At 44.2% G+C, this 22958-nt stretch overlaps 1 protein-coding gene across 1 annotated transcript in view; it reads left to right on the top strand.

Moving 5' to 3' along the window:
• Positions 1-21885, top strand: part of LOC123750412 (macrophage mannose receptor 1-like) — a 67050-nt gene extending 45165 nt beyond the window's left edge. The window contains exons 5-7 of the mRNA XM_069305586.1: positions 436-630; positions 8925-9014; positions 18020-21885. Coding sequence (XP_069161687.1) covers positions 436-630; positions 8925-9014; positions 18020-18174 — 440 coding nt within the window. The 3' untranslated portion in view covers positions 18175-21885. The remainder of the gene's footprint in view (positions 1-435; positions 631-8924; positions 9015-18019) is intronic.
• Positions 21886-22958: the final 1073 nt, after the last annotated feature.

Genomic DNA, 22958 nt, shown 5'->3' with positions numbered 1-22958 from the left:
GCACGTGTCTTTAAATAAAGCTGAACAATATGTGTTCACCTTTTTTATGTATTTGTAACAAATCTCCTTCAGATTCAGATTCTTTATTCAGGTAAAGGTACATCCATTGAGTTACATACATAATGATGGATATAAAGATAGAGATAGTATATATAATACCCGAAGCCACTAGTACGCATAGCATTTTGAGCAATACTTCCTTCGTATTGTAGGCCTTTATTTTGTTATTACATAATTTGATTATGATACAGCTCTTTTTATCATTAAACACATATTTATATTATTTGATTGAATGTATGTGTATATCCAATGAAAATAGTGAATTTCATAAATTATTCTTTTACTGTCTTTTCGTCATCGGTAAATATCAGTTATAGGTGAAATCAGATTGGAAAATATTACGTATTCTTGATTACCTAAATTATATCTTCATAGAAAGAGCGTCTCCCGAGGAGCTGGACTGCCCGCCCTTCTTCGTCAGTGTGGGCGGCCTGTGTCTGGCATTCATGACGTGGGCAGAGGAGACTTGGGCGGACGCCCGTCAGGCTTGTCACGGAATGTCCGGGGAGCTGGCCGCCATTACTGACATCGAGCAGCTCAGAGCTATATACCTCTACGTTCACCAGGAAGGTAAGGCTGCTGGGGCTATATACCTCTACGTTCACCAGGAAGGTAAGGTTACCGGGGCTATATACCTCTACGTTCACCAGGAAGGTAAGGCTACCGGGGCTATATACCTCTACGTTCACCAGGAAGGTAAGGTTACCGGGGCTATATACCTCTACGTTCACCAGGAAGGTAAAGTTACCGGGGCTATATACCTCTACGTTCACCAGGAAGGTAAGGTTACCGGGGCTATATACCTCTACGTTCACCAGGAAGGTAAGGTTACCGGGGCTATATACCTCTACGTTCACCAGGAAGGTAAGGTTACCGGGGCTATATACCTCTACGTTCACCAGGAAGGTAAGGTTACCGGGGCTATATACCTCTACGTTCACCAGGAAGGTAAGGTTACCGGGGCTATATACCTCTACGTTCACCAGGAAGGTAAGGCTACCGGGGCTATATACCTCTACGTTCACCAGGAAGGTAAGGTTACCGGGGCTATATACCTCTACGTTCACCAGGAAGGTAAGGTTACCGGGGCTATATACCTCTACGTTCACCAGGAAGGTAAGGTTACCGGGGCTATATACCTCTACGTTCACCAGGAAGGTAAGGCTACCGGGGCTATATACCTCTACGTTCACCAGGAAGGTAAGGCTGCTGGGGCTATATACCTCTACGTTCACCAGGAAGGTAAGGCTACCGGGGCTATATACCTCTACGTTCACCAGGAAGGTAAGGCTACCGGGGCTATATACCTCTACGTTCACCAGGAACGTAAGGCTACTGGGGCTATATACCTCTACGTTCACCAGGAAGGTAAGGCTACCGGGGCTATATACCTCTACGTTCACCAGGAAGGTAAGGCTACCGGGGCTATATACCTCTACGTTCACCAGGAAGGTAAGGCTACTGGGGCTATATACCTCTACGTTCACCAGGAAGGTAAGGCTACTGGGGCTATATACCTCTACGTTCACCAGGAAGGTAAGGCTACCGGGGCTATATACCTCTACGTTCACCAGGAAGGTAAGGCTACCGGGGCTATATACCTCTACGTTCACCAGGAAGGTAAGGTTACCAGGGCTATATACCTCTACGTTCACCAGGAAGGTAAGGCTACTGGGGCTATATACCTCTACGTTCACCAGGAAGGTAAGGCTACCGGGGCTATATACCTCTACGTTCACCAGGAAGGTAAGGTTATCGGGGCTATATACCTCTACGTTCACCAGGAAGGTAAGGTTACCGGGGCTATATACCTCTACGTTCACCAGGAAGGTAAGGCTACTGGGGCTATATACCTCTACGTTCACCAGGAAGGTAAGGTTACCGGGGCTATATACCTCTACGTTCACCAGGAAGGTAAGGTTACTGGGGCTATATACCTCAACGTTCACCAGGAAGGTAAGGCTACTGGGGCTATATACCTCTACGTTCACCAGGAAGGTAAGGCTACCGGGGCTATATACCTCTACGTTCACCAGGAAGGTAAGGTTACCGGGGCTATATACCTCTACGTTCACCAGGAAGGTAAGGCTACTGGGGCTATATACCTCTACGTTCACCAGGATGGTAAGGCTACCGGGGCTATATACCTCTACGTTCACCAGGAAGGTAAAGTTACCGGGGCTATATACCTCTACGTTCACCAGGAAGGTAAGGTTACCGGGGCTATATACCTCTACGTTCACCAGGAAGGTAAGGTTACCGGGGCTATATACCTCTACGTTCACCAGGAAGGTAAGGCTACTGGGGCTATATACCTCTACGTTCACCAGGAAGGTAAGGTTACCGGGGCTATATACCTCTACGTTCACCAGGAAGGTAAGGGTACCGGGGCTATATACCTCTACGTTCACCAGGAAGGTAAGGCTACTGGGGCTATATACCTCTACGTTCACCAGGAAGGTAAGGTTACCGGGGCTATATACCTCTACGTTCACCAGGAAGGTAAGGCTACTGGGGCTATATACCTCTACGTTCACCAGGAAGGTAAGGCTACTGGGGCTATATACCTCTACGTTCACCAGGAAGGTAAGGCTACCGGGGCTATATACCTCTACGTTCACCAGGAAGGTAAGGTTACCGGGGCTATATACCTCTACGTTCACCAGGAAGGTAAGGCTACTGGGGCTATATACCTCTACGTTCACCAGGATGGTAAGGCTACCGGGGCTATATACCTCTACGTTCACCAGGAAGGTAAAGTTACCGGGGCTATATACCTCTACGTTCACCAGGAAGGTAAGGTTACCGGGGCTATATACCTCTACGTTCACCAGGAAGGTAAGGTTACCGGGGCTATATACCTCTACGTTCACCAGGAAGGTAAGGCTACTGGGGCTATATACCTCTACGTTCACCAGGAAGGTAAGGTTACCGGGGCTATATACCTCTACGTTCACCAGGAAGGTAAGGGTACCGGGGCTATATACCTCTACGTTCACCAGGAAGGTAAGGCTACTGGGGCTATATACCTCTACGTTCACCAGGAAGGTAAGGTTACCGGGGCTATATACCTCTACGTTCACCAGGAAGGTAAGGCTACTGGGGCTATATACCTCTACGTTCACCAGGAAGGTAAGGTTACCGGGGCTATATACCTCTACGTTCACCAGGAAGGTAAGGCTACTGGGGCTATATACCTCTACGTTCACCAGGAAGGTAAGGCTACCGGCGCTATATACCTCTACGTTCACCAGGAAGGTAAGGCTACTGGGGCTATATACCACTACGTTCACCAGGAAGATAAGGCTACCGGGGCTATATACCTCTACGTTCACCAGGAAGGTAAGGCTGCTGGGGCTATATACCTCTACGTTCACCAGGAAGGTAAGGTTACCGGGGCTATATACCTCTACGTTCACCAGGAAGGTAAGGTTACCGGGGCTATATACCTCTACGTTCACCAGGAAGGTAAGGTTACCGGGGCTATATACCTCTACGTTCACCAGGAAGGTAAGGCTACCGGGGCTATATACCTCTACGTTCACCAGGAAGGTAAGGTTACCGGGGCTATATACCTCTACGTTCACCAGGAAGGTAAGGTTTCCGGGGCTATATACCTCTACGCTCACCAGGAAGGTAAGGTTACCGGGGCTATATACCTCTACGTTCACCAGGAAGGTAAGGCTACCGGGGCTATATACCTCTACGTTCACCAGGAAGGTAAGGTTACCGGGGCTATATACCTCTACGTTCACCAGGAAGGTAAGGTTTCCGGGGCTATATACCTCTACGTTCACCAGGAAGGTAAGGTTACCGGGGCTATATACCTCTACGTTCACCAGGAAGGTAAGGCTACCGGGGCTATATACCTCTACGTTCACCAGGAAGGTAAGGTTACCGGGGCTATATACCTCTACGTTCACCAGGAAGGTAAGGCTATCGAGGCTATATACCTCTAAACGAACAAATCCACAAGCGCAGTGACAAGGGTTCGAACAGACGCTGCCTTAATCGGCTGAGCTACGACATGGTAAAAGAATTGCAACCAGAAGTTCTACTGACCTTACTTAGACCCTGAAGCCTCTCCGAGACACAAACCAGGATTGTACACAACTCCCCCTGCACTCGAGCTCTGTGAATAGGCCGTTCTACCTCTTCGCCCTTACTTCATTACACACAGAAATCACAATAGCATGATGCATCAAATTAACAAATCCACAAGGGCCGTGACGAGTGCATGGGGGGAATTGCGTAAAATCGTGGTTTGTGTCTCGGAGAGGCTTCAGGGTCCAAGTAAGGTCAGTAGAACTTCTGGTTGCAATTCTTTTACCATGTCGTAGCTCAGTCGATTAAGACAGCATCTGGGATGCTTTCGGACGAAGGTTCGAACCCACGTCACGCACCCTTGTGGATTTCTTCATTTTATGCATCACGCTATTGTGATTTTTGTGTGTATATACCTCTACATTCACCAGGAAGGTAAGGCTATTGGGAGTATATACCTCTATCTGCACCAGGAAGGTAAAGCTACTGTGGCTAAATACCTCTACCTGCAGCAGGAATGTAAGGATACTGTGGTAATTTATGTAAAAAATTATTTAACTTTTTATTTATATACCTAAATTCCTTAAATTATGATAATATATAATTACATTAGTAGTATTGAATTCATTCCGTACTGATAGGTGACTGCATTGGTCTAGGTGATGTTCTGCTTAACACTGGACCTCACGTTTCGCAGTTAAAAAAGATTCACGGATTATAGACAACAAATTCTGATAATTCAGAATTGTTATGTTCGTCACCTATGTTAGACATAAGTGACGAATATAACAATTGTGATTATCACTTGGAGAAATGAACTAAATTGTTTGGTTAAAATGAATTAGATTTCATTAGTTAATTAAATGAAGGACACTATTGACATAAATTTACCCAAAAGTTCTCTGATGTGGAGCCCGTGCTCAGGGTAAAGTAATTTCCACAAAATATCAACCCACTCTCAAACCACCTGGATAACTATCTGTGATTAGTTATCCAGGTGGTCACAAATATTACAAATATCCAAGTAGTTATTCATGCACATGACTGTAGGCCCAAGATGCAGATTTTGCATCCGCATTTGCGTGTTATACACTCTCCTGAAGGGACGTACTGTTCATACAAGACACTTCCAACAGGTAAGGAATAAAAAATACTATGATAAGAAAAAGAAATGTAAAGCTATCCATAGGCACAATGTTGTTGATGATTTCATATATACTGTAATTGACAAGTTAGACATTATATAATTATTATGTACAAAATATAATTCATAATAAGTACAAAGGACCCTGCGTGATATTGTACTACGTCGATATCTGTCAGGGTTTTTAAGCATTTTACGGATCCAATAATAGTCTACATGTGAACTGACAAGTGAATCTTTGTCCTGAACAGAGAATATTCTCAAGTTGTAACTTTTTTATATTTTAAATCGTTATCTTGAGATGGTTTCGTGGCTAAGTGTCCCCGCGGCCCGGTCCTCGACCAGGCCTCCACCCCCAGGAAGCAGCTCGTGACAGCTGACTAACTCCCAGGTACCTATTTAGTGCTAGGAATCAGGGGGCATCAAGGTGAAAGAAACGCTGCCCATTGTTTCTCGCTGGCGCCCGGGATCGAACCCGGGACCACAGGATCACACGTCCAGTGTTCTGTCCGCTCAGCCACCGGCTTCCCAAAAAATCGTTGATTTAAAATATAAAAAGTTTATCCTTAACTCACTTTCCTTGAAACGGTCTGAAGAATTAGATTTTCTGTAAATTAAATTTTAGAGGATTCTCAAATTGTTTTCGATTTTCATATATCACGTATGAGAATCAAACACTGCATTAATGTAACCTAAAATAATGAAACCTAACCTAGATCTGACATATTCTTAACCCTACCTAACAATGGATAGAGTAGATAATCCCACTAATTATGTAGTGGGTTTGAAGTGGTTACCTGTATGGTACCTTCTCCTTGACAATATGTTTCTGATACCATAGCCATTACATTAGGTTATTACTCCTAATCGTAATTCTTCGTTTACAAGCTTACTAGCTATTTAAAGGTGGCTTGACCATAAAGTAAATAAATGTTTTATAAATACGTGATATTTCAATTTATTAATATATGGTGCATAAATAAATTTATTTATTAGTATTAATGAATCTACTAAATCATTAATACTAATAAATAAATATATATTAATAAATTATGCTTGGCAACTCGAGTATATGCCAAGCTTCCAACTTCTAAACTAATCAGATAATGATTCGTTTATAGAAAAAAAGAGTTCGCGTTTATGATGCATGGCAACTAGACAAGCGTAGGTCAAAATCTGGCCAAAACATTTTGTTTCATAGCCTGTCAGATATTCCTCATGTTGAATTATCAAATATGTTGCGATGCATGGCCAAATTGGTGCAGATCATCAGTAATTCATGGAATATTTGAGTGAGTTGATTTTTTCCGGAATCCCAGAATTGTTGCTCCAAGAATTGCAATTACTTTAGGATTTAACAATCCCCATTTAATCGAGTTAACCTGTTAGATTTTGACATCAGGGAAGACAACGTTCAAGATAAATGTTTTTCAAGTACATACAAATTCTACTAGTAACGGATTTTTTAAATTAAATTCTGGTCCTTCGGAAATGGCCCAATTTGGGATTTTTGAAGAGTTAATTAAGCACTAATCGCAGACTATAATTTTCTCCACTACACACCTCTACCTGCACCAGGAACGTAATGCTACTGAGGACTATTTACCTTCACCAGGCACGTAAGTCTATCGGGGTTATATACCTTCACCAGGAAGGAGAGGGAACTGGGGTGTATGTATTTCAACCAGGAAGGTAAGACTACTAGGGCTATATTCCTCTACGAGGAAGGTAAAGCTATTGGGGATATATACGCCTGCTTCCACCAATAAGGCAAGAATACATTATGTTGCATGGATCACATCACTGTGTGTTGCATGGATTACTGATCACCACCTGTGTGTTGCATGGATTACTGATCACCACCTGTGTGTTACATGGATTACTGATCACCACCTGTGTGTTGCAGGGATTACTGATCACCACCTGTATGTTGCAGGGATTACTGATCACCACCTGTGTGTTGCAGGGATTACTGATCACCACCTGTGTGTTGCAGGGATTACTGATCACCACCTGTATGTTGCATGGATTACTGATCACCACCTGTATGTTGTAGGGATTACTGATCACCACCTGTGTGTTGCAGGGATTACTGATCACCACCTGTATGCTGTAGGGATTACTGATCACCACCTGTGTGTTGTAGGGATTACTGATCACCACCTGTGTGTTGCAGGGATTACTGATCACCACCTGTATGTTGCAGGGATTACTGATCACCACCTGTATGTTGCAGGGATTACTGATCACCACCTGTATGTTGCAGGGATTACTGATCACCACCTGTGTGTTACATGGATTACTGATCACCACCTGCGTGTTGCAGGGATTACTGATCACCACCTGTATGTTGCAGGGATTACTGATCACCACCTGTGTGTTGCAGGGATTACTGATCACCACCTGTGTGTTGCAGGGATTACTGATCACCACCTGTATGTTGCATGGATTACTGATCACCACCTGTATGTTGTAGGGATTACTGATCACCACCTGTGTGTTGCAGGGATAACTGATCACCACCTGTATGCTGTAGGGATTACTGATCACCACCTGTGTGTTGTAGGGATTACTGATCACCACCTGTGTGTTGCAGGGATTACTGATCACCACCTGTATGTTGTAGCGATTACTGATCACCACCTGTGTGTTGCAGGGATTACTGATCACCACCTGTGTGTTGCAGGGATTACTGATCACCACCTGTATGTTGCAGGGATTACTGATCACCACCTGTGTGTTACATGGATTACTGATCACCACCTGTGTGTTGCAGGGATTACTGATCACCACCTGTATGTTGCAGGGATTACTGATCACCACCTGTGTGTTGCAGGGATTACTGATCACCACCTGTGTGTTGCAGGGATTACTGATCACCACCTGTGTGTTGCAGGGATTACTGATCACCACCTGTATGTTGCATGGATTACTGATCACCACCTGTATGTTGTAGGGATTACTGATCACCACCTGTGTGTTGCAGGGATAACTGATCACCACCTGTATGCTGTAGGGATTACTGATCACCACCTGTGTGTTGTAGGGATTACTGATCACCACCTGTGTGTTGCAGGGATTACTGATCACCACCTGTATGTTGTAGCGATTACTGATCACCACCTGTGTGTTGCAGGGATTACTGATCACCACCTGTGTGTTGCAGGGATTACTGCTCACCACCTGTATGTTGCAGGGATTACTGATCACCACCTGTGTGTTGCAGGGATTACTGATCACCACCTGTGTGTTGCAGGGATTACTGATCACCACCTGTATGTTGCAGGGATTACTGATCACCACCTGTATGTTGCAGGGATTACTGATCACCACCTGTATGTTGCAGGGATTACTGATCATCACCTGTGTGTTGCAGGGATTACTGATCACCACCTGTATGTTGCAGGGATTACTGATCACCACCTGTGTGTTGCAGGGATTACTGATCACCACCTGTGTGTTGCAGGGATTACTGATCACCACCTGTATGTTGCAGGGATTACTGATCACCACCTGTATGTTGCAGGGATTACTGATCACCACCTGTATGTTGCAGGGATTACTGATCATCACCTGTGTGTTGCAGGGATTACTGATCACCACCTGTATGTTGCAGGGATTACTGATCACCACCTGTGTGTTGCAGGGATTACTGATCACCACCTGTATGTTGCAGGGATTGATGGTCACTCCTTCTGGGTGGGTGGCTCCGACGCGGCGACGGAGGGCGTCTGGACATGGAGGGACGGACAGCCCGTCACTATGGGTACGTCGCTTTCCTTCACCTTTTTCCTCACACTCTTTGGAAGTACAACCATTCATGACCAATAATAATAAAGTTATAAATATTAGTCAAAAAGAAGACTCAAGGGAGAACAATAAACTTTATTTTTAGTACGTCAGAACTAAATAATTGTTCTGGGTAAGTGTCTTCGTTCTCTTTGGCAAAGTTAAATACCTCTTCTCTCTTTTGTTAAGTAATTTTTCGTTGTTAATACACGTAATCATAACAAATGAGTCTACCTCGAGCAACAGTTGTAAGCACACACTAGACTGGGTGATCGTTAGTCCTAGTGTGATTCATACCAGTACAGTATTTCAGATTTCCACTGAAGACTCATGGGAGTAGGAATCAGGTCCATGTGGTGTTCACGCTTTTGGAGAACACGCAGTTGTCTAGGAACTCTGGCAGATCACGATGATACAAGAGTTCTCTGTGCTCGATGATACACATTATATCCCTTGTGTTGAGGTGCACACGGACACCTTGTTGACGTGTTCTCAGAGAAAGTGTGTTAAGACTGGTTTTCTGTTGAGAATGAACACTTTCACATCACTGCCTAAATACAGCAGCAATAAAAGAATGTGCCTTAATACTAGTAGTGAGTGTCCTGATATATTTAAGCAGTGTTGTCGATGTGTATGTCAACTGCCCTTTCATTCCAGTTGGAAGCAGGTTGACGAAGAGTTTAATGGATAAAGGAGGGTTCTAGTCAGTAATGGATAAGCTAACGGGTATCTTAAAGAGATGGTGAGTCACCAAGCTACATCTTATGAAACGGTCAACAATACATTATCTGCCCCTCCTGTTAAAATATTCTACAAGAACTTCTGTTTTTATGGATTACAAAATGGAAGAAAGAGTCGTGTAAGACGTTATTGATAGAAACGTGACTCTTCCAACACCAACCAGAAGATTGAGTTAATAATATACTATAAAAGCAAGAAGACCGTCAACTTACTCACGAAGAGCTCTCCCGACACCAAACGAAGTGCCTTGAAAGAGACTGATGTCGTGTATGCCTTCACATGCCCATTTGGGGACTATCAGTCCCAATGATCTCAGTATATAGGCAAGACAACATCTTTTTTCAAGGTACTTAGCAATTAATAAGCAGAAAGAACCCAGTAAGGAACAAATGATAGTTACACAATTAATGCATACCTATATCTATAGACAGTCTTCTGACAACCAACACTAAAGTAATCGACAGGTGCAACAGCAATAGAAGATTAAACATCAACGAAGCACTACATATCAAGCAAACTTAACCAACTATCCGTGGGAAAAACCTGCTGGGATTGATATGAGAGGAGACCTACCAGGGACTTGTACTGAACTAAATTCAAATTTACTGTCTGCAAATAAATTCAACTAAAGTCTCTAGCTAGGGTCGTAAATCCTAGCTCCTCTTTTCCTAATGACAGATAAGGGGCTGTAAGGGGCAGGTGGGGTGAATTAGTTGATAGGTTGATTGAAGATCCACAGTCCACCTGCCGACAGGTATCTCACATCAGCTTGTATTTTATACAAGGATAAGATTTAATTAATTCAGTTCTATGACTGAAGACTGGTTCTGTTTAAATCAGAGATTCAAACATGTACATAGTCTAGCCTATTACAATAACTATCAACAGCCAATATAATCTTATACTATAAACAACAATTTAAATTGTAGAAGTATGATACACCTTAAATGTAGTCTAAGTACTGTTAACTAAGTACTAGAAATTATATTCAATTAAATGAACTTATATAATAAATTAAAGATAACTAAGCAAACAATTGTTAACTTAATTTATATATTCAAGTATATACCTTGAGGTTACCTTGAGGTGCTTCCGGGGCTTAGTGTCCCCGCGGCCCGGTCGTCGACCAGGCCTCCTGGTTGCTGGACTGATCAACCAGGCTGTTAGACGCGGCTGCTCGCAGCCTGACGTATGAGTCACAGCCTGGTTGATCAGGTATTCTTTGGAGGTGCTTATCCAGTTCTCTCTTGAACACTGTGAGGGGTTTGCCAGTTATGCCAGTTATATATGCAGATATTCAATTTATATGAAAAGGTTCAGTCAGCCTGATTGAATCTTTTCCCACACAATGAAACCTCATAAGGTTTTGCTTACTGTGACTGAATCTTTTTTCACACAAGGGATACTCATGAGGTTTTGTGCTTGGAAAAATTCAACTGCTGCACTGCAATATTAATAAACTTACTGAAATATGAGGCGTTGCCTTGCTCTATAACTGACAGACCAACTTATTTAATATATTAAAGTTACACAAGCATACAATTGGCCAATTAATATACTAAATAACATCAATATACTTCTCTGACTGCCGGGGTGCCTGTCTGACAGTGTGCCAGACTAGATAACTCTCTTGTCACGAGTTTAGGCACGATATTTTATATCACATTTTATTTTATAGGCCACTCCACGAGCGATACTAGGGTAGCGCCCTAGTCAGGAGCCTCGTGTGATACCACAGATCACTCTCCTGTCCAGAATACCCCAGTGGTCAATCGTCTCCAGCAGTCGGTCCCGGGTACGACAATCCTCAACTGCCACTTCACTGGCAGGGTAACACCACAGTGTTCCTCCGGGAGGCGACTCACAGCTGCTGCAGCAAAGCACTTGGTATGGGGACGGCTGCCTTGGGTAGACTGACTCAACTTCCCTTACAGCAGTCCCAGGTCGACTCTGTAAGCTTACACGTCATCAATAACAGGGACACACTAAAGCACCTCACTTACAGGCTCAGACACAAACGCCCGACGTATCCACTCCATAGATGGCGTTGTCGTCTGAGCACCACCTCACCAGAGGTCAGCAGCGGCGGTGTTGTGAGCTGCACAGGACTGGAAACTGGCCCTTGTGGCCGGTACACTTCGTCCTCACCAGGTGTCGTCGTCCATTTGGAGGGGGTTTAGGGAGCTGACCCACAGATGGCGCGGTCGTCACTGCTCCGTGCTCGGACGCTGGATTCGGGTCCGTAACACCTCCCCACCAAAAAGAATTTGGTTTGGGTTTCTATAAAAGAAAAGACAAACCAAATTAGTACGTGGATACAACTCCACACAGACTCACGTACACTATGAACTGGAGTGATGAGGCTGTCTTGTCCACAGAACTGTTCTAAGGAGACACCCTGGCACAAAGGGAACTTGAAAATGTTAGGCAATGGCTTGCCTGTTGCAATCGTCCACATCTCCACTGCGATGTCAAGCAGGGGCATATTCTCACATTTCTCGAGTAAGGATCGGTGTAGACACAATGTGGGGCGACTTGACACTTCCCTGTGTCGTGGCACCGATGATGGCTGATCACAGACGGCATTTCTGGTACCGGTCCGACGGTCCTTCAGGGAGACAGGAACCTGGAATACAGGGGTCTGATAATTCAGAATGACAGCGACAGTGGGCAAGTCAGTACTTACTACACATTCGCCTACTAGGCCCACACCTAGTTCCAACAGAGCTGCTTGCACACCGTAGATGATGTCTGCTCTGCCACCGTCCGGTCGACCAACGTTCCGTATAACGCTGAATCCAGGCTCAGCAATCACGCGGGGGGTGTCAACCTGTCGGAAACAGTCACTCATATTATCATATGTCGTACCTCCTGTATCAACCATCACCTTCCAGGTTCCTTCTTCGACTGCAACACTCACTGTGCACGTCTCCAATCCCTGGGACCTCTTCTCGATGTTCAAGGGAGCCATCATCCTTCGGGTCGTCCACTGATCCTTACTGAGGACACACATAAGAATACAACAAAACACCGCTAAGAAACATTTGGCTACCTTAGGGACAAGTTTCATGAGCTTGTTATGTCCATAGCCGGCAATATCCACTAGCCTGGTTTGGACTGAAGAGGGCTCTAGAACCTTTGCACATACCTTACATACCTCTGACGTCTGGGGAATCTCTGGGCGGTTCAATGAACGCTGTACCTTGCCATACCGCAAGTACACATCCTCCTTCGCTCCAGACTCGTTTGTATCCGTGGGTAACTGCACACAAGGCCTCTCTTCTTGCTCAGGTACTTCTGCCATCGTAACCTCATGTTCCTTGTCGAGAGAATCAGGAGACTGCTAGAATATTGTCGATCTGCGGGTGAGAGGACAAATTAAACATGTTTAAATCCGGGTCTGTCTTTACCTGGACATTACCACTGCCTGTTGTTACCTCAGACCTTGCTGTTCTGGCCGACTCGTCCGCGACCTTGGGATGATTGTTGCTCCAATCTGTCACCAAGTCGTTGGCTAGTACCACGTCAATCCCTGCTATGGGGAGGGTATCGACTACTGCCAACGCACATGTGCCGCTGAAGTAAGGCGAGTCGAGATGTACTGGCACTAAGGGGGCGATATACAGCGTCCTAGGAAACCCAACCAGGACAACCTTTGGTCTCCCAACCACACTCACTCCCTCGGGTAACGAGCTTCTCACGATCAGGGACTGGGCTGCTCCACTATCTCTGAGCACTACAACTGATCTACCAGTATGATCACTCGATACATACCCGCCTGAAGTGTGAGGGGAAAACAAACTTGGTCCTTCCTGCGTCGTCGTCGACTGGCTTCCTGCTGGTGGTGTAACACAGCTCATCATCATCACCTCCCTACGTGCGCCGCCACCTCTTCTGCCTCGGCACATAGCAGCTACATGCCCTTTCTGCCCACAAGTCCAGCACACCATATTCCTCCTTGGACTACGGTGTTTCGGACTGCTAGGACTCGTCCTTCGAGGGCTACTTGGGGGCGTCTTCTTAGCGCTTTGTGGGACGGGTCTTTCCTCTTCGTCATGAGGTCTGCCAAACCGGCGCTGGTAATTCCTCGGGACGTACTTAGCAGACGGCCTATGAGTCAGGATGTATTCCTCAGCCATGGTGGCTGCCGCACTCAAGGTCTCTACCTGCTGTTCCTCTAAGTACGTCTTTAGGTCTCCAGACAAACAATCTTTGAAGTCCTCTAGCAGTATGAGCTGCTCGAGGTCTTCTTTAGTCTCCACCTTCCGAGAGGCACACCATTCCTGAAAAAGTCGCTCCTTGATGGTGGCGAATTCGGTGAAAGTGTGCTCTGAGGTCTTCTTCAGGTTTCTGAACTTTTGCCTGTAAGCCTCAGGTACAAATTGGTACGCCATGAGCACGACCTTCTTCACCTTGTTGTAATCGCCGGAGTCGTCAAGGGATAACATGGAGTAGGCGATTTGGGCCTTCCCAATCAAGACTGACTGTATCATGATGGCCCAATTCTCCCTTGGCCACTCCAAAGAGGCAGTGACTTTCTCGAAGGCTGCGAAGAACTTTGAAACTTCCTTCTCGTTGAATTTGGGGACCATTTTGATGTTCCTTACCGGATCGAAACTGCTGGCTTTCGTCGTTGGCCTCCGACCACCTAACCGTAATACTTCTAGCTCATGTTGTCTCTCTCTTTCCTCTCTGTCTCGTCGTTCTTGTCTGTCTCATTCTTCTCTTTCTCTCTCTCATTCTTCTCTTCTTTCTTCTCTTTCTCTCTCTTCTCTTTCTCGTTTCTCTTCTCTTTCTAATTCTAAACGCCTTATCTCTAATTCTTTTCTTAATCTCTCTCTTTCCATTTCTTGTCTTTCTCTTTCCATTTCTAATTTCTTATCTTCTCTCTTTCTCGCTTCCTCTTCTCTTTCTTTAGCGATTTCTAGTTTCTTCCATTCTATTTCTCGATGGATCTCTAGTTCACGCATTTTCACAGTAAGCACACTTATATTTAATTCACTCTCATCACTTTCGATATCACTGCTCTTACCTTCCTGTTCAGTGGAAGCTATTTCCTCACCTTCCTTTATACTAGGAGTCTCGCCTTCCTGTTTCTCTTCTGCCTTCAAATGCCGGTGAACCTTGGACAAGATCTCCACACGGGAATCACTGGCACGGATCTTAATCTCCGGGTAGGCGCTCACTAGTACAAGTTCCGGTTTGCTCAGATATTTTAATCTGGCAAGACAGTCCTCTCTGTTCAGAAAAGCCTGAACATCGTCCAGATCATCGATGGTAGCTTTTTCTGCCATTGTCACAAACGGAACACTGAACTAGCACTTAACACACCGCTTTCACGTTAGCACTTAACGCACCGAGCACTGTTCTACGCCAATATTGCACTTTATCGCACCTGGCACCTCACTTGCCAATATTGCACGTAATTACTTCGGGCACCGCACTACACAATATTGCACTGAATCCCAGCGAACACTTCGCTCTACAATATTGCACTGAATCACGCCGAGCACCGCACTACACAATATTGCGCTTAATTGCTTAATCACAGCGAGCACCGCACTGCACAATATCGCACTTAGTCACTGAGCACCGCACGGGACGTATAACGTCCCAATCGTAACACACAGGGGGAATTATATACAGGGATTACGCCACTTCACCACCCCTGTCAAACATACTTAACAAGGGGACGGATCCCACTGGGGATGCCAATTATGTTACGGCCCTCTCGGGTCGCAACTGGGTTCGTACTCTGATGTTATTAGAGGAAGGGTATCCGGCCCCAAGCCAGTAGTGGCTTTCAAGGGATGAGATCCGTGACGCAAGTAAAATAAAAGGGGAAGGGAAAGAAAGGCAAAAACTTAAGATTATAATTACCTTCACCAATAAGTAATATATAAAAGTTACACAGGGGGAGGGGTATTAACACTACACAGGGGAAGTATATACACAGTCGTCTTCTCCTGAAGACGCTGGATCCTCTCGGTGCCAAGTCCTCGGTGCTCTCGTGGTCTCCTGACGAATCCTTCGATCAAGCTGAGTCTACCCCGGAAACAGGCCAGCCAAAACACAGTTCCACTGGGGCACCGCCGTGGAGGCCGTCAACCACAAGTCCAGCAAGCTGCTGGCAGGTTCCAGATCAGCAACGCTGTTCAGGCCACTCCACGAGCGATACTAGGGTAGCGCCCTAGTCAGGAGCCTCGTGTGATACCACAGATCACTCTCCTGTCCAGAATACCCCAGTGGTCAATCGTCTCCAGCAGTCGGTCCCGGGTACGACAATCCTCAACTGCCACTTCACTGGCAGGGTAACACCACAGTGTTCCTCCGGGAGGCGACTCACAGCTGCTGCAGCAAAGCACTTGGTATGGGGACGGCTGCCTTGGGTAGACTGACTCAACTTCCCTTACAGCAGTCCCAGGTCGACTCTGTAAGCAGACACGTCATCAATAACAGGGACACACTAAAGCACCTCACTTACAGGCTCAGACACAAACGCCCGACGTATCCACTCCATAGATGGCGTTGTCGTCTGAGCACCACCTCACCAGAGGTCAGCAGCGGCGGTGTTGTGAGCTGCACAGGACTGGAAACTGGCCCTTGTGGCCGGTACACTTCATCCTCACCAGGTGTCGTCGTCCATTTGGAGAGGGTTTAGGGAGCTGACCCACAGATGGCGCGGTCGTCACTGCTCCATGCTCGGACGCTGGATTCGGGTCCGTAACAGCTTTGCTGTATGATGTACTAGTAGCGTAGCTACGTGATTGTCCTTAATTGCAGTTGCAGAAAGATGAGGTTGGAGGTGGAGACAGTGTCACTGTGTGCTCCACTATACACTCTTATTTGATATAAATGTTCTAGGAATTTTCCTTGTAGATATTCTCCAGGTACTCCCCCAGTTCTAGAGAGTAATCACTGGTGATAAAGATAATTCGATCAGGTGTCTTAAGCTAAGTAATGTTCGCAATCCACTATAACACTTGTTCACTCTTTTGTCAACAAACGTGTTCTTCCGGGGCGTCCCAGTCGGTCGCCTTGTTCCCGAGATGCCCCTCCCTCTCCCTTGAGGGGGGTAGCTTTCAATGAATATTGATTGATTTTTTTTACTGTCTAGACATATGATTGAGATAAAATGTGATTATATTATAATTAGATATAGGATTTAAAGATTATAAGTAGTACTTGATAATACCACTGATTCTTATTAAGGATTTGATTTATAATCCCTACTGGATATCGAATCATGTTCCAAAAGTTTTTCAAATAAGAATCCTTCTAGAAGCTTCTGGATCCTTGAGATATCATGCACAAAGTCACGTAGGCATCTATAGGGCCCCTATGCTGTACGTGATCCTAGTGGCATTGTCATCTAGGATCAAGATGTATAATGAATCTATAGTGATTCTGATATGATTTTCCCACACTATCAACAGCCTTCTACCATCTGCCAGGCCAAGACAGAACATTCATCAAACTGCCCTGCCAGCATAAGAAGTTAGGAAACTGATTAATGCCTATTAGCCCATGCGATACCTTCACCTCACTCATGGTTTTAAATTGAGTTGTTACAGTCAAATTGTATCCAATTCTACTCTTAGTAACAGGAAAACTAAAAATATAACATGAATTTGGCAGAGTTAATTTTTCAGCTTTCTTCTCAAGTTAAGAGCATAAGAAATATAGAAAAAGAATTGTGTTAGAATCGTTGATTTATACTCATTATTTTGATCAAGCTATAGAATCATTATTTTGGCCAATCTATAGGCTCGGTGAGTTAATAGTTGCTAAATATTTTTTTTAAATTTTCTGAAAATTCCACAATAGTGCAGGAATCCCCCCCCCCTCCCCCCAAAAAAAATCACAGCCTATATTTTATAGAATATTGCTTTAACTGATACATTTATTCATACATACATTACATACGAATGCACATTTATAAATGTATGTTTTTATATATATGACTTGCACTTTATGATGTATAAATCGATCAATGTTACGATGTGAAAGTTATTATTCTCAATGGAAGACTTCCACTGACTCAGAAACCCACATGTAAAGTAAGGTAATTATCAGGAGAAGCGCTAAGCAAGTGTAACTAATGTAGCATTTTAAAACACACCTGTAAAGAACACATAGATCACAAATCTTCTTGGAAGCACTTACATTACTGAGCATAATTTATAATTGTATTGTATTCTGTTGGACATGTTCTACTCTGTAATACTTTTGTCTCTCCAGGGTCGCCTTTCTGGGGTTTTCAGAAAGCTAGCCTGTTGGAACCAGACGGCGGTACAGCCGAGAACTGTCTCCTGCTGAAGGCAAATGGCGCCCACTACTTTCGTGATGCTTCCTGTAGCCTGCTGATGACCCCACTGTGTATGACTCCCAAGTAGCCTGCTAATGCCCATGGCCATCCAAGTAAAATTGCCAACTTACCCTTGAAAATGAATCCTGAACGTTTATGGGGCCTGTCACACTAGGTTATATACAGTATGCCATTTGTGGAGGAAGACTTTAGTACGTCTCTTTCCCAGACTTGCACTTTTGAGGGAGACGGGAGGACATTGTTATGTTAGTATTTGGAGAAGCCTAAAGCTGTTTTGAAAATGAGATTGTAATTACCTGTGAAATTCGAAAACTATTTGAGTATCACTTAGAAAATCATATTTAAGAATACCTACATTTAGGGTCATATCATTGAAAAAAGATTTACTATAGACTTTTATATTTTGAAATATATATAATACAATTTATAATACAAAATCTGTATTACAAAATTCGATTTATAAGACAAAATTTGAGAATATTCTCGGTTTAGGACAAAGGTTAACTTGCCACTTTACAAGTAGACTATTATTGGAACTGTAATATGCTTTCAGACCATCATAATTAGTTCCACAACTATCCAGGTGGTGTGAGAGTGGGGATAGAATCTCTATGTAATCACTTTACTCTGTGAATGGGCTGGAATACATCCAGACACCAACTGGATAATTGAAGTCTCTCACACCGCCTGGATATTTATCCAGATATTTGTGATCGCCTGAAAGCATATTACACTTCCAACATTGGACTTCTTGTAAACTGGAAAGGGAATCTCTGTCCCAAATTAAGAATATTCTCAGATTTTGTATAATAACTCGATGGTTTATGTGACTGGTTGTTGTATTGCAGCTATACTGAACCAAGGTGGTATGGCTTTCTGTTACATAAATAAATAAAATAAAATAAAAATGCTGCTTTGGCCTTTACAGTGTGTAAGTCACAGGTAGAAACAAATGAAACTCATCAAGTAAATAATTAAAACAATTTACTGAAATATTAATGAACAAAAATGGCACCTGAGAACACTTGGCTCTTATTATAGAACAAATAAAATAAGTAAATGAATATTTAAATCTAATACAATACAAGAGTATACTGGTGTGCTGAAGATAACTACCATACCACCACAGCATCCAGCACACGACATAGTCTGAGCGCAGACGACGTTGTAGGAGGCTAAGGTGATCCAGGAGCACTAAGAGAGAGACTGACTCCATAGGGAGGCAGTGCCCTTTATATAGTCTGGCGGTGAGGACTCATAGGCGGTGTCAACGCAAGGTGGTAACAAGCGCTCAGAGCAAACTGCTAGTTTGTGGTTGGTGGCGCCTTTGTGTTGAGAATGCACCACTGTCAGTTGAAGGCGGCTAACTGCTTGTTTGTAAAGGGAAACTACCGGTTAGCTGAGGCACTCACCTCGCCCCCGAGTCGTACCAGGCTCTGCCAGGCCCTGGGGGGGGGGGGTACAGAGAGGTGGCAGGACTGATGACTCATCTGGGCTGGTGTACATGTATACTTCCAGTTCAGAGGCATTGAAGGTGAAGGGAAAAAGCAGTTCCACTGCTATGCAGGGGATTCACGTGACAGCTCCTCCCCGAAGCCTTTTCCTAATGCCTGAGATGTCGATGCTGGAAGGAGTGTGGAAGCAGAAGGTTCCACTTCATGAACACGTGATAGTGCGTCCACAACTATGTTGTCTGATCCTTTGATGTAGATGATTTGGACGTTGTAGTTTTGTAGGTACGAGGCCCAACGAAGTAGACGCTGGTTGGAGAATTGTGCTTGCTGTAGTAAACGGAGAGGATTATGATCGGAATAGATGCTGATGGGTTGGTGTCCTTGACGGTAAGGTTCATATCGTTGCAAGCATAGGACGATGGCGAGTAGCTCCTTTTCTATTGTGCTGTGATCTGATCCAACAGGTCAGCTGACTGGTAGGACTTCCCCCTGTCTTTGCTGCATCATGACACCCCCAATGCCGGTGCTGCTGGCATCAACATTAAGGATGAAGGGTTGTTTCACATCTGGAGAGGCGAGAATAGGGTTAGTACACAGCAAAGTTTTCAATTGTTCGAAGGCAATGGATTGTGAGTTGGTCCGAATGTATTTCCTTTTAGGGCTGGTAAGAATGATTAAAGGTGTGGCAACTATGCTAAAGTTCTTGCAGAACCTACGGTAGTAAGACGCTAGTCCCAAGAATCTCATAAGTTGTTCACGAGAAGTTGGCTGTGGATATTTTTGGATGCCTTGAAGATGCATGTCTAAAGGTGCTAAGCTTCCACTGGTATTGACATGACCAAGGTATTGTACTTTACCTTTTAGTAAACGTGGACTTGTCCAAATTAATGGTGAGACAAGCCTGGAGAAGCTTGTAGAATAGTCGTTGTAGTCGGTCAAGATGTTCTTCCCACGAGTATGTCGTCCAGGAAGGCATAGGTGTCGTCAAGATTTTGGATGACAAGGTTGACAGCTCGTTTGAAAGTAGCTGGGACTTTGCAAAGTCCAAAAGGTAACCGTTCATACCTGAAAAGGCCAAAAGGAATGGTAAAAGCTGAGATATCTTTAGTACGCTCAGAGATTCGTATATGATAATATCCCCTTTAAGAGGTCTATTTGGGACAAAAAGATGGCGTTATCTATTGCATCTAAGATACCGTCGATGCGAGGTAAGGGTAATAATCTTTAAAGGTAACTGCATTTAACTTCCTGCAATCAGTGCACAGTCTTACCTTGCCATGAGGTTTAGGAACCAGTATTCATGGGGAAGCCCAAGGAGACTCACAAGGTGTAGCTAATCCATAGCTGAGGAGGTACTTTACGCCTGCGAACATGGCTTCTCTCTTCTGTAGACTGATGCGGTAGTAAGGTTGACGGATGGGCATCGTATCAGGAAGCAGCTGGATGTCATGTTGCACTAAAGTACATTCCTGTGGAGTGTCTTGAAACGGTTTTTTATGGGTAGAGAGTAATTTAATCAAAGGGGCACTATTATTAGAATGTTCTAGGTATTTGGGAAGATCTTTTAAGATCTCACTGTTAGACTTCATGGTCTCGATGGTATTTTTACACTCAGATGGAGAGGTAGCATGGTATGTATCACTGTTGGGATACCTCTCGGTAAAAGCGGATACAGATACTAACACTGGTGGCGGATTACCTTGATAACTCTTGAGCAGGTTGACGTGGCAGAGTTGTCTTGCGACGCCGGTCCGGAGTTTCTATAATGTAATTGTTGTTGTTCTTGCATTCTTTGATGCGATAAGGTCCTGAAAATTTACTTTTAAATGGAGAGGTTGGGATAGGAAAATAGGCTAGAACAAAGTCTCCTACATTAAACTTTCTTACCTTAGTGTTCTTGTCAAAGTGTGCTTTCATCTTATGTTGGGAGGTCAGTAAATTAGCACTAGCAAACTTATGTAATTGTTCAAGTTTATGTCTCAAGTTTTTAAGAAACTGAGGCACATTAAGGGAATCACTGAAGGTGGTTGACGTAAAGGAATCTTTAAAAACTTTAAGAGAACCCCGGCTCTTACGTCCACTTACCGTAGTATCATAAGGAGATACTCCAAGGGGCTTTTTAGGAAGACTTCTGAAAATGCACCTAAGGAGATCTAATTGCTTATCCCAATCTTTCTCACTATCAATACAAAATTTCTTGAATAGAGACTTAATAGTTTGATGGCTACGTTGTAGAGATCTCTGTGAGGCAAGATGATAGGGACTGGATAAGATACTGTTCACGTGCTCGTTCTAGTTCATCTTTTTTGAACGTGGAGCCGGAATTGTTCTTGTTCACGCGCACGTTGTAGTTCAGCTTCTTGTTGTTGTAGCTAGCGTTGTTCTCGTTCACGTTCACGGGCTAATTCAGCCTCTTGTTGTCTCATCTCCCGTTTGCATTCATCGACAGCAGCTTCCAGTTGGGATAATTCGAACTTCAGTTTCATGTGTGTGAGTGTGGTCTTACCAGCAACTCTATGTTGGTCCTGCTGCTCTGGAGTAATAAGATCATTGTCTGCAAGATGGTCTAGAATCCGGTTATGAAGTTCATCTTTGGTGACCCCACGGGGAGGAGTGATGTTATACTCAGTGGTGAGAGTTATTAATTCTGCTCTAGTAGCACGAATTAATGTGTGCAGCTCCTCCTCCTGGTTGGCACGGAATGGTGCTAACCTAAACATATTGAATGTTATATAAAGACAAAATATTAACGGGAGAAAATGGGAGTACCCTGTAGACAAACCAATCAGTGAGGATTAATAGACGGCCTTGTAAGTGATGTGGCAATATGCACGAGAATTGTTGTTGGTAATACAACTGGCAACACTGTACGTAAGTAATTATCTTGTAGGGCAACAATAATTTTACAAGATAAATTACTGTACAATACATGATAACCTGAAATAAAACTGTCTTTGACTTTAGTAAAAATTTGGAGAAACAATATAAATGAATGTTTCGAGGTAGTAAAATATAAAGAGGATGTAGGGATGTCTGTACCCTGTACTCTAGTGAGGATAAGGGCAAGAGTTGCCCTACTGGAATCTAGATAATTAACTGCAGAGATACCTTTCCTTGTTCTAGGAATAATTTTCCAACAATCACTCACTCACAGAGCATTCCTTGTGCTCTGTAAAAGAATAGTAAGCTCCCTACCTGAGCAGTTATTCATGAACTTTGAACGAAGGCTTAGAGGGTGGAGGGAGTGTCACCACTGTGACGAGAACGGCTGTACACCTCCCGAAAGTATAACACAGTTTCTGATGCGAAAGGATCTCTAGTCCAATATTTCCTCCTAAGTTCGTAATAGAAAGTGGAACATACTACTTCGAAGACAAATCAAAGCACCAGATAAATA

This window comes from Procambarus clarkii, chromosome 55 (genome assembly GCF_040958095.1).
Source record: "Procambarus clarkii isolate CNS0578487 chromosome 55, FALCON_Pclarkii_2.0, whole genome shotgun sequence".
Classification (NCBI taxonomy): Eukaryota; Metazoa; Arthropoda; class Malacostraca; order Decapoda; family Cambaridae; genus Procambarus; species Procambarus clarkii.
Note: the sequence above shows the minus strand (reverse complement) of the source record. Positions and strands in the feature narration are given on the sequence as shown.